Source organism: Cornus florida, unplaced genomic scaffold (assembly GCF_030987335.1).
Source record: "Cornus florida cultivar Cherokee Brave unplaced genomic scaffold, ASM3098733v1 CherokeeBrave_3.0.0_Hap2_Chr05, whole genome shotgun sequence".
Taxonomy (NCBI): domain Eukaryota; kingdom Viridiplantae; phylum Streptophyta; class Magnoliopsida; order Cornales; family Cornaceae; genus Cornus; species Cornus florida.
The window spans coordinates 82,014,458-82,027,806 of NW_026775575.1; the positions used below are offsets into that span (position 1 = coordinate 82,014,458).

Genomic DNA, 13,349 nt, shown 5'->3' on the forward strand with positions numbered 1-13,349 from the left:
CATTAAACTAGTATGTTTAAACACTCATATTGTGAACCATAACCTCTACCTGAGAAAGGACAAATTACAAACATTTCTGATAATGAAACTGAGATGAATGAGCCAAATGCAAAATTGGTCTTAAACCCTAATTTAATTTATCCAGCCTCAACTAGAGCTAATTGTATTGGTATTTACACCAATGATGGCACATTCATAACCAACCAAGTAAAGTTGCTAAATGAAAGATTATTTTCTACACGCTCAAAATATATTGTCAATAAAATCATATAATAAAGCTGATTGTACATGACTAGCTAAAATAAGAAAATGAAGGACAACGGGACATGAACATCTGAAAATGCAGTACTATTTTTCTCTTTTATCGTCATATACATACTTCCATAGACCTATAACAGCACAGGAGTTTAATTTGAAGATGAATTTTTTCTAATAAATGCTAGAAATGAGATAAATCAATATTTATTCAATTAATAATGACAAAATTGGTGTTAGATTTGGTCCTAAATAACATATACAGGCAGTGTGAGGATGGTTTTATGTACTAATCTTCCCTCAATTAAGATGGCATGGGAGAGGAGCCACTTAATCGAACTAAAATCCGCTTATATGCGCGGGCGCTGGCATAGAAGCATCTTTAGTTGGCTCCTTGCATGGGGTTCAAAAAATTTCTCCTATTCTTCAAGAGGAACAAGCACATAAATCAACTTGCTCTCTCCTTAATTCCTAACCAAGTTCATTCACTTTCTTCCCTTTTCTTCAATTGCACCCCTCTTTTCTACTCATGCTTGCCGCATCCGTAAGACCAGTATATCTAAGAATTAATCCAATATTTTCTCACCAGTTGAAAAGAGATTCCAGACTACGGTCCCAACCAAATACAGTCCAACTGAAACCTTGAAGACGTCGTCCCAAGAACCTGAGAATCATCAATTTGGAGAGGGTAATAAAATTCTTCTTTTAGTATGGAATAAAACAAATTAAAATAAACCTTTCAATGCATATCATTTGAGAGTTCCTGAGAGAGGACAAATATATATATCAGAGAATGCAAATGTAAGCCGATTGTCTCAATTTATACAGATAGCTTTCAGGTCAAGACAGAGAGACACGCATTTCAACAAATCAAGATGTTGCGAGGAGGAACTCAGTTCAACAGGTATCCCATGATTACAGAAGGATTGCAGATTTTGTCATGTTAGCAGGACTTGTTTTCATAATATCTAAGGGTCCCCAAGGCCATAGTAAGTCTATCATTGGTAATGCAAGGTTAAGACACATCAGCCTTAGCATCGTCATGCACAAAAGTGACTTGTCTTCATAATATCTTAGGGTCCCCAGGGCCATATAAGTCTGACATTGGTAATGAAAGGTTTAGACGTAAGTCACACAATCTTTCTCAACAGATGTCGCTCTCACTCTCCGAGCGCACTCCCGCTCTCACGCTCCACGCGCCCTCGCTCAAATTCTCACTGCTTATGACTTAATTCCGCCGCTCCCACCTTATGTGACTTTGGTCTAGACACAACAGCCTTATCATTTTTATGCACAGAAGTGACTAAATCCACTGTTTCTAAACATTCCATTGGTCTTCTCATTTGGTTGTGGAATCATGATTTTTTTTAAAAACTAATTTGGACTTCATTATTTGTCTTCATCAAGTTAACCCCACAGTTTGTCTACAAAATATTATAGAACTTATATCTAAAATATACATGTAAACATATGTACTTCAATCTGAGCTAATCTAGGACCAAATTTTATTCAAGTTTATGCTACGATTTGAGCCTCAGCTTATTTCCTAGCCAGCCATAATTAGGAATTGCTAAAGATGCCCAAATTTGAGGCCAAATAAGCCAATCAACAACAACCACAGTTTTATTTTCTATAAGTACAGTGTCTTAATTTTTAGGATTTGCCGTGTCACCATGTCTATGTTGTGTCCTATCTGCACCCGTGCTTCCTAGGCAACCAATTTCAAGTGGTGAGTCTCACATTCAAACGTTTCAATGGAGTCGCTCTATGGCTATCGTTATATATGCATCAATTGTGTTACGATAGTCCCACACCAGGTCTTCTCCAGTTGAAGATATGAGAAACTAAAGCTTGAAGTTCTGTTGAATCTTCAGATAATATATCATATAGTCCTGTGTTGGATTTTTAGCAGTTTAAAAAAGACAAGGACATGAGATCAAACCATGTTGCAAAATATAACCAGTTGCAGCAGTTCCAAAGACGCCTGCCAATACTCCAGCAGTATTGGATAGACCAAGCAATACCCCCTGCAAAACAATTTAAAAGAAAAAGTAAGAAAAATTACTTTTCCCTAGTGAAAAGATTATAGTACCATGACCACCAGAACCCCATGATGGTGCAGAATAAAATCAAACACCATTACAAGGGAACCCTCTGCCAATTGATTCATGGAATCATGGCTCAATGGTATAATGGCAATATGAAGTTCATGCCCACCATTCAGACCCCAGATGACCACCCTATGATATCAATATTTCCAATAGCAAGCACCATTAGTTCACTAAAAAAATTAAAAATAATAGAGATACTCACAGAATATCGAGGGGCAATATCCTGATGGTTTGAATATAAACCAGACTGTGAGAATGCATCAGTTCCCTGTGTTATACAAAATGGAAAATATGGTCAGGTTGGATTTAATATCTGAACCATAACCATAATCCCCGTTAATGAGAATGAAGGAATAAACATCATAAACAATTTCAATGCAATTCCGTTTAGTATTAGGACATCTCTACGTAGTCCAGTAGCACGGAAGTTGGATTTCAAATTAAAAAAAAAAAAAACAAAGAAATGAAATAATGGTACACCGAGCATTTGCCTGATTGGTATCAGCTCAACTGTCCCGGAAAGGCAGTTGCAGATTCAGGTCCCAATTCGGACAAAGTGGGTGTGTGTACCTTACCTATGGAGAAAAATGGGAAAAAGCATATAAAGAGAAAATATGTATGGTTAAACCAAAAATGTCGTTACGTATGACATTACCACAAAATAAAATTTGTGTGATACTGAAGTTCGAAGTTTGATAAAAGAATGAGATTTGCAAATAACAGAGATGTCATCATCCAGGTTGGCAATGATTCCAGAAGAGCTATGTAGATGCCTAGTATGAACCTTGTAAAAAGTTATAAATTCTGCTAAAGAAAATCTGAGAAGGAACAAGTAGGGAAAGTCAAAAGCCTCTGTACAGTATGCTGCCTATTGATGCTATGTAAAATCAAACTATACTCATTAAGTATATTGGTAGAATTTGTCATGCCCACTCTCCAGACCAACTAAGTTATTTAAAAACTCAACGTGAAACAGCACACTAAGCATAAAAGTACTGCCAGATGCCAATATGATGAACAAGTGCCAAAATGAAGGAAAATATGTGTTCTCCCTCCTTTCTTCTTTTAAATGGGGAATTAGAAAATCATATAATTCAGGATCATCTCAAGATATATTCATGATGCTGTAAAATATTTACGCAAAGCAATACATAGAATGAATTTAAAGTTCAATCTGTCATGGACCTTTTTAGAAAATTCGAGAATATAATTTTAAAAAATTCAAGGTAAAAATACATCCATTTTTTGGGTCCATAAGTAGCAAAAAGCTAACCTGACTACAAGCCATGCACAAAACAGCCATTGCAGGGGAATTAATATGGCTCAACTGAGTTAGGAAGAATGCAGGGCCAAGAAATCCAATCGTCTGCATGATCTGCAGAAAAACAAATATCAGCATTTCAGAAACCTAAAACTACAACAACAACAATAATAATAAAAAAAAAAAAAAAAAATGAAATCTTCAAGAGATGCACCAAGCTGAGCTGAGATCATCTCAACAGCATATCTAAAATAACAACTAATAGCCGTTCTGAAGAAAACTACCAGTTTAACTTGACCAGCACTATGAGTGGGATGGACAAAATTGTTAAGGGTGTAGGAACTGGACCTTAAATTGCTAAGTGATAACATTTCACCTGTGTTTGCATAACAACCTCTAACAAAGCACCCGCCATGTGCTGAGGACACATGACATTCTCTAATTACTTAACAGTCCTAATGGGGTAACAGGAACATGGACGCGTCTCCCTTTGACAAATGTAAATCTGACATGTGACCTATCTTGTTTTATGCACTCTACTTTGCCATGTCTGTCCCTTGATGGGCCAAAACACTTGTCTTATATTAGATCTCAATTTACGAGGCAAGAGCAAGGGTCTCCTTAGATCCAACCTCTTGACTAGAGTCTAGAGATAACTCAATCGCATAGTATCATCTTGGGAGAATTTTACTGAAAATGTAGCCCTAGAAATTTACATATTAATGTATATTACAACAAAGTTACTCCTTCAGAGTATAAATTAGACAGTTAATAAAATAATAAAATTGAGTAATACCTTTCGGACCATAGTCACAGATAAACCTTTGCTCACAAGTGTGTCCGCAATCCACCCTCCAACATTTGCAGAAATTGCCATTGTAAGCCAGGGCAATACACAAAGCAGACCAGACTCTGTAAGATTGAACTTCAAGACCTGAAAAAGAATATAGCAAAGAGAAAAGGATATGTCCTCCAGTCAATACTTTAAGCGATCAAACATTATTTTACAAAAAGTCAAGATGATAATCAAAATCACAAGAAGTTGTACCACAAAGAGGCATGGGAAATTATCTCTAATTTTAGCTTTCAACATTTTTGCAGCAAAAATAATTAAGAAGAAAGACAGAGCTTTGGCAGCATTGTTGTCTAACTATAACCCTACAGGCATAAGCTAGTGGAAATTGAACATCCAAATAATACATGCCAACAAGCAAGCCTGTATGGTTCAGAGTCCTCAATCCTCTATATCACACATTACAGAAGCTTGTAATAGCAAAATATTCAGATAGGAGCCCATAAATAGCAAACAATAATAAGATTTACCTGGTTGTAGTACGTAGGCATCCACGTCAGAAGAATAAACGTCCCCCAATTGTGACAGAAGTGACACACTATTAAGGCCCATACAGGTGCTTTTGACAAGATCAATCTCCAAGGTATTGTTTTAACAGGTTCTTTCGAAAAGCTGTTGCTAAGAATCAGCTTCTTTTCTTCAGGCCGCAGTTGAGGATCATCAAGAGGTGAACTGTGTGCCTATGGGAAAATCTCAGCTCCACATACTTTGCAACAGAAACAATTGTCTTAAAATCTCAAATAATTCAAAAGTTACCTTAGCTAGCCATACTGCAAACCAAATTGTTCCTATAGAACCAAAGGAGTAAAAGACGGATGGCCACCCAAACTTATGTATCAAAAATGGTGAAAACGCCAGGCCAGTTACAGATCCAAGGTACATTCCACTGTATACAAGTGCCAATGATCTACTTCTCTCTGCTACAGGAACCCATTTTGATAGAAGATTATTCATAGCTGGCATTGCAACGCCCTAAAAGAGAACAAAGAACCCTGACTCATCAAAATAGAAGAAAACTAAACCAGGTAACATCCATTATCTATGAACATAACAGAAAATAAAAAGATAAAGACAACGTCATCATTGTCAATTCATCACCCCATTATATATGAATAGATTTCAAGTTTTTCATTTTTTAATCTTTCTCTAAGAGACTGAACAGATGAAGGAAATAGATGTAAGAGTGAATTACAAAACCAACCTCACCAATCCCCATGAAAGCTCGAGCAACTAGTAGAAAAGGCAATCCTAACTTAGCAGCAACTGGAGTGAGAGCTGTAGCAACAGACCACCAAATTACACCAAATCCCAGTACAACCTTCCCACCAACTGTGTCTGCCCAAATACCTCCAGCAATCTGAGCTTAATATTGCAAGTTAGGAAGAAAACAAGAACAAGTTATAATGAAATGTTATAAGACATGATGGATATGTCATCGGCACATAAGAGAGATGACTAATCCCTTTATCTGTACAATACTGGCATCAAGTTACCATACAGAATAGTTAGATAGTAATAAGCTGGAATTTGAGTCATCAAGTAGAAATCTAACCCAGAGGTAAACTAAAAGAAACAGAAATGTCTGACATGTAAGTCAAAAAAACAAAAGTGAACAAAGAGAGCTTGTTGGTCACCTGAGTAAGAAGGTAGCCCCAGAAAAAGGAAGATTGTACCAAACCAACAGTTGTTGGATTCCAGTTGAATTCTTGGGACATTGGAAGAATAGCAATGCTCATGTTTACCTGCAAAACAGAATCTGTTTAAAGTTTCTAACTAGAAGAACTAATAACTAACCAGCAATGTGACAACGTCTGTGACATCAATCACAAAGGAAATAAATTCCAATTATATTTAGGTTAACCAATTATTTAAGGAATTAGTTACAAGAGAGAGATCAAGAGTTTCAATTTTTCTTTTTCTTTTTTGTCTGAAAGACAGAAGAATTTCAAACCCCTTAGTCCTAAGCCCCAAAATTTGAACCCTTAACCTCCATAATATTTTCAGGCTCACCACATAAAATACTAGGCCAAGCCAACAGTTCAACTTTGAGGGAGTTGTTATTGAATACAAACTGGTAATTCTCTCAGGCATTGTTAACTTACTTCTTTTACATGCTCGAGACAATGGCATGCGCTCATCACCATATATTATCCTTTTACTCCCCCTTTTAGTTTATTAGTTAACTCACTGTAAGGCTGGGGCAATGAGAGTTAATCAGCATTAAGCAATGGTGGTGGTGTTGAATAATAAACCTGATTTTAGTATTTTAGTATTTAGTATTTTCAAGTATTTTTATATCCATGATGCACGTGTGAATTTATCATATATGTTAGTGGGTAGTAAATTGTCTTAGTGGGAGAGGTTATGTAAAATCAAGAGTCATGAGAGTTAACCTAGTAAATACTATGTTAGTGGGAGTTATGCCTATTGAAGATTATGTTAGTGGGATAAATGAGAGTTATGGGCATTTATATGTAATTCATAGATATGTGTTTTCAAGGCCTATATAATCATGTATTCTAGCAATTTTATTAAGGTATAAGTGAAATAATATATTTCTTCCTCCATTTCTCTTTCAAATTATATAGATCGTTGCATTTGCTTGTATAGCTCATTATTTCCAACAAAGTGGTATCAGAGCAAAGTCAGAAAGTAGTATCAGAGAAAAAGCCAACAAAGTGGTATCAGAGCCAGATTTCATGTTCAGAGCCTAGATGATCCTGAAGGCCTGATGACGTTGATCCTAGAAGGTTCAACATTTGAGAAAAACATGTTTCTCCTTGATGATGATGAAGGGGAGAAAATGTATTTTCTTAGTGAGAAGATGATGTTCTCTAATTACAGGAGAATGAGAATCATCATGACTTCATACCTCAAAGCATGTAATTTGTGGGATGTTGTTGGATTAGAGCCAAAGAATGGCATGTCCAACAAGCTTCGAGAAAAGAAAGAAGAAAAGGCATTGGTAGTGTTGCAGAAAGCAATACATCAAGAAATTTGGGAGGATTTTGGAGAGTCCAAAACTCTAAGTTGTGTTTGGAAGATGCTCGAGACCATTGTTTCCAATCATAGAAGTGAATCACTACCCATGGAGTATTGGGTACAATGCTTTGAGGATGATGAGTTTACGAAGGCTAATTATGAAAGTTTAGAGGACAAATTTGTGCAGAATGAAGAGGCGTACAACACAATTAAGTTGAAGAAATTGAAGATTCAAAAGTTGAAGGCCAAAGTGAAATGGTGAATAAGGAAGAGATAAAGAAAGATGTTGAAGAAAAGATTGAAAAAGTGGAGGAGATTGAAGTGGAAAGAGAAATTAAAGAAGAAGAATGTGCTAAAGAAGAGACAAAAGTTGATGAAATTGGTGAGTTAACAATTTCAGGTATAGTTCCAAATTCCAATTTCAAAGAAGTTAGATATAAACTTATTTGATAAAATTTTGATTTCTTAGTGGGAGTTAATGTTATGTAAAATCAAGAGTTATGAGAGTTGAACCTAGTAAATACTATGTTAGTTGGAGTTATGCCTATTGAAGATTATGTTAGTGGGAGAAATGAGAGTTATGGGCATTTATATGTAATTCATAGATATGTGTTTTCAAGGCCTATATAATCATGTACTCTAGCAATTTTATTAAGGTATAAGTGAAATACTATATTTCTTCCTCCATTTCTCTTTCAAATTATATAGATTCTTGCATTTGTTTGTATAGCCCACTATTTCTAACAATGTGGTATCAGAGCAAAGTCAGAAAGTAGTATCAGAGAAAAAGCCAACAGGTGGACTAGCATAACAGAATTTAGAATGATCCAAATTATTTTTTTTTATCCTTTTTTCATTCACTAAGAAAATTTCAATTGGATACAGTTTAGTAATTAGTGGGGAGATCCCAATTACTTCAGACTTGATATAATGGAAACACATTCATTTCCTGTGCATTGACACGATCTATGATACTATCAAAGTAAAACAAGGGATCTAAAGAACAGAGGCTGATTGTAATACCCCGTATTTTATTAAAGAGTTTAGTTTATTTAAATTCAATTATGTGTGGATTCCTTTACCTATTATTGTGCATGCTACATTGTTATATTAAGATCATTTAATGGTGCATGTAAATTAATTGTGTATGTTAAAATAGTAAATTTATTCATTTAATTATGCATGTATTATTATTAATAATTTTATTTGTTGGTTATGCTTATATTAATCATTATTAGTTAATTAAAGTATTATATTTGTGTTATAAAGTATTATAATGATATAATGTATTCTTATGTAATAATAATAATAATAATAATAGTTTAATAATAATAATAATAATAATAATAATAATATTATAATAATAATTATAAAAGTTTTATTAATAATAATATTAGTAATAATAATATTAGTATTAAATCAATGTAATGATGAAAAAATTAAATCTTAGGATAGGATTTACCTTAGGACATCTTGCTTGACTTGGCTTGCTAGCCTTAAAGCCTTATGGTTGGGAATGTGGTTAATTAAATGCAAAAATAGATATTTGTAATATTTATATTATATAATTTGTATATAAATTAGCTAGCCTACCTTAGAAGGAAAGAAAGGGAGTTAGAAACAAATTATAAATTCTAGTGAGCCATTGTAAAAGTGTGGAAAGGAAGAGAGAGAAAGAAAGGAGCTTGGACCGGTGTAGGGAATTTACCCGACTACGCGCAACCGGCGGATTTATTTTAAATCCAAAAAGGCAAGTTATTATCTACTTTTCCCCTTTGAATCCATAAATTAATTGTTTAGATTATTTAAATAATTATAGAGCTTAGAGATCATGCTAGGAAATTATTAAATTAATTTTTTTATTTATTAAAGAAAGGAAATTTTAATTATTAAAGGTGGTCGATAATTATTTTATGGCCTATGTAATCAAAATATAGCTAAAAATAATTATTATGGCCTTTGGGATTTTTTTTAGAATTTTCTAGAATTTTCCGATAAGTTTCTGCAATTTCCGGCGACCTTCCGGCGAGTTTTCCGGTCGCCGGCAATGGGGGAGATGACCGGAGTGATCCGGTGTGATGCGGCGCACCATAGGAGGGTATGCGCGCGCATCTGGACCATTAAACAGCAGCGATTGATCCGGTGCACCGCGGTCCATGTTACCGCGGTACACCCGGATCTGTGGGCGTTGGATGGAGGGAAGATAGGGTGAGATGATCCGGTGTGACGCGAGTACGGAGTCCGGATGCAGCCAACCAACTAGGAAGTGACACGTCTGCAGGAAGCCATGGTGCGCGCGTGGGAGCGCGTGCGCGCGCGTGGCTGATGCCAGACGCGCGTGGAGGCGCGTGGGAGGTTCTAGACCCGCGTGAAGGCGCGTGTAAGCGCGTGCGCGTGTGAGAAAAGTGGCGGCGCGTGTGGGAGGCTCTGGGAGGCGCGTGAGGGCGCGTGTGGGGTCTCTACAGCTGCTGGAAATTACCAGAATACCCCTAAGGCCTGTTTTGTAAATTCCAGAACCTTAAACTTGGATTTTTAGGTACTGTGTTGGTATTTACGGGTTTAACGGGCCACGAAATTATTATTTTAATACCCGTTACTTATTCTTATGACCGATTAATCTTTTCTAAGCATTTATTGACTCGTTCACAGTACGGATATTAATGTGATTTATTTAAATGACATTGTTAAATATAAATAGTGTTAATATCTTACTAAATGGTATTAAATTAAATAATGCCATGTTTTAGTCATATAAATTATCCAATATATATTATGAGATATTTATACTGTTAATCATATATCAACCATGATTATTATGCTGTGTGCATTTCAGGTTATAAATGGACTGTTTCAATTATGTCGCATTTATATTATATGGATGTGTTGCCATATAGAACCATGTGAGCTGGCTAATAAGTTTAGACTCATTTATACTTTATGCATTCGTTGCTATAGACAGATGTGTGGCTGTCGGGGTATGTGGTTTAATATTATTGGCATGTGTTGCCTAATTAACATACTCGGTATATTTATTAATATTGCTGGCATGTGTTGCCTAACTTATATGCTCAGTATATTCATCAGTACTTTGCGAGGTGTTATCACTGTGTAGTTCGTTATAGTCTGTGTTGTCAGTACCGTGCACCATGTATAATAGCTGATTTCCCGGGTGGGGAAAGGCGACACTTAACCACCTAGTGTGAGTCTAAGTGATCACCGTCTATTCTGGTTGAGGTCATGTTATACATGGGATAGTTCCCTTAGAATGTATACAGATATAGTACTCAACCGATTCATAATGATTAATTTATTTGATTCTCTGATTTGGGTCATAGTAGAGAGGACTTGCTCGTGGGGTTGACCCACCATTGTTGTTATTTCAGGATACGGTCAGTACCCGTTCCAAGGTTGAGGTTAGCAGTGTGGGACCACCATCCGAACTCATCTACTCTTACGATCCAGTTCAGGGTAGAAGTTTTATGTATTACTTCAGTTTCAGTTTTTATTTACTTTTGACGTTGAACTCTCAGAGTTATATTTAGGGATCCTTGACATAGGATTTCCAAATTGTAATGAAGTACTGTATTAAATAAAGGATGGATGGATGTTGTATTATTTAGTGTTCCTTTCTTGTCTAAATTCTTTTATTATCATCATTTTGTATTCCATGCTTGTATATTGCCAATTGTTTTTGATATCCCTCGTTTTTCGTGTATAAGCCTGATCAACTTATGCGTGGAAAATGTGGGGGTGTGACACTGATTATACTAGAATAAATTCAGCCTCAAAAGTCACAAGGCTTTCGATTGAAACTTTTCTTTATTGGTATTCAGTATTCACTATGACTGACTACAAGGAGGCCTAGTTTGCGCAAAAGAAATCATATGTATTAACACCCCAAAATAAGTCATCTAACGATCACACATAGTGCATTCTTTTAATCGAAACGAGTCAAGATAATTACAAAAATGCAACTGCAAAACCCATTGTCAAGAGGTGAGACTACCAAATTACCAATGGATTGGAAATGACATCTTAGGCAACATCAATAATGATAATAATAGTAATAATTAAGAACAAGGAACATGAACCTGCTTAATGCTCAACTTAATTTCCATTCTAAACAACCTCATTTCCACGAAGAAATTTAAACTTATGCAACATGAAGCCGGTTTGTTTTCAAAAACCACATAGTTTAAAATCTAAACTCTCTCTCTCTCACACACACACACAAACACATGGATGTCATACACACACATACACACAAGCTGGTTCAATTCTCAAGTGAAATCCTCAGCTTAAAAGTTACACAGACGCATATGTATAGGGAATTTGTGCTGTTGGGCAGAAACATGATTTAAGAAACAGAACAGAACAGAACACAGAAGCTTACTCTATCCATATTGCAAAGTAGAAAAGCGGAGAAGCAGAGAATCACGATGACCCAACGTTTGGGGATCTGTTCCCACCATGGAAGCGAACTGTCCAAGTCGTCATTCTCCAATACGACGTCGCTCAGGGAGTCCCCAAACTTCACCGATTCGGCTGCCGCCGAGTCAGCTATTTCGTACGGCTCCGACTTCACGTCTGCCCAAACTTTGCCAATCTCTCTCAAAGCTGAGCCTGAGCCCTTCGCAATACCCGAAACATGAATTATACCTGTACGTTCTAGAGAGAGAAACTGAAATCGAAACCGGAGATGCGTGTTCGTGCGCGAATTGGAGCAGAAAAACTTTCTTGGAGGTGGTAGGTCAGTCGAATTGTTGTGTTTGGGTGGCGAGAAAGAGACGAGAAAAGCTCTCGCATTCATCGCGCACGAGAGAGAGAACTGTTTACCAACACGCAGCCTGAGTGGGTTTTTTTTTTTTGTATGAAAAAAAAGATATTTTTTAAAGCTTGGGGGGAAGATTTTCATGGAGTTCCACGGGAGTGATATTTATGGGCACTGGCTCTGTTTTTGACACGTGTCATTTGAATTGAGAGGATTAGATAGGAGAGGTCTCCGCGACGTCGTTTGCGTGACATAAATGAACAAAAAATGACCCTGTTTGGTAGTTGGAACTCAAAAGTTTGTTAAAGAAAGTGAATGAGCTCATGGATGGAGGGTAAATAAGTAATTGACGCTTCCCTCATCAAGAATAAACTTGGTATCTTCTCTCCCCAATCATTATGGGTCATTACTTATGGACATGGGCCTTGCCTTAGGATGCACAAAGCCTTGGTTAAAGCCTCCATGAGAAGTCTGCATTAACATGGGCCTTGCCTATTGATAACGGACCGAGTTAGGCGGAGTTTCACTTTGTTTAGACTTAACTCGTTTTTAACTCCACTTTGTTTAGACTTGACTTGTTTATTTGTGGGTTAAACTCGAGATTAAGACGAACTCGAAAAGCTACTTACGATCGGCTTTTCATTATTTTAAAAAATTCGGACTCGACTCGTTTAATAATAAAAGTTGTTAAGGCTCAATTTAATCTCATATTTAAGATCAATTATTAAACTCGTTCTTGAACTTATAAGATATTATAAAACCATGTCCATGATTCAAGCCTACACGAGTTTATTGTTCACAAGCCTACACGAACCAAGCCAAATAATGTTCAGAAATTGGCATTTTGATACGTTCACTAGAACTTAATATGGATCTTGGATGCAGATTTATGGGCATGAGCCTTTGCCTAAGGATTTGATGCACAAAGGCTGGGTTCAGGTCTAGACAAGTCTGCAATTATCATGGGCCCTTGTCTATTGATGGGCCTTAATAGAAAAGTCCAGTAAACAAAGTTAGCAATTATCTCATAGGCCCTTGTCTATTGATGGCCCTAAAAATTAAAATTAGGGAAAATATACTAATTGGGCCAGAGTTTTATTCAGCTCTTTTAGTTGC

At 36.3% G+C, this 13,349-nt stretch overlaps 1 protein-coding gene across 1 annotated transcript; it reads right to left on the reverse strand.

The window, feature by feature from the left end:
* Nucleotides 1-327: 327 nt before the first annotated feature.
* Nucleotides 328-12,349, reverse strand: LOC132307175 (sodium-dependent phosphate transport protein 1, chloroplastic-like). Its single transcript, XM_059804863.1, has 10 exons — nt 11,856-12,349; nt 6,115-6,222; nt 5,682-5,837; nt 5,237-5,452; nt 4,951-5,160; nt 4,424-4,561; nt 3,640-3,741; nt 2,569-2,634; nt 2,198-2,282; nt 328-919 (listed from the first exon to the last, which is right to left on the reverse strand). The coding sequence occupies exons 1-10, from the start codon at nt 12,270-12,272 to the stop codon at nt 822-824; spliced, it is 1,596 nt and encodes a 531-aa protein (XP_059660846.1). The 5' UTR covers nt 12,273-12,349; the 3' UTR covers nt 328-821.
* Nucleotides 12,350-13,349: the final 1,000 nt, after the last annotated feature.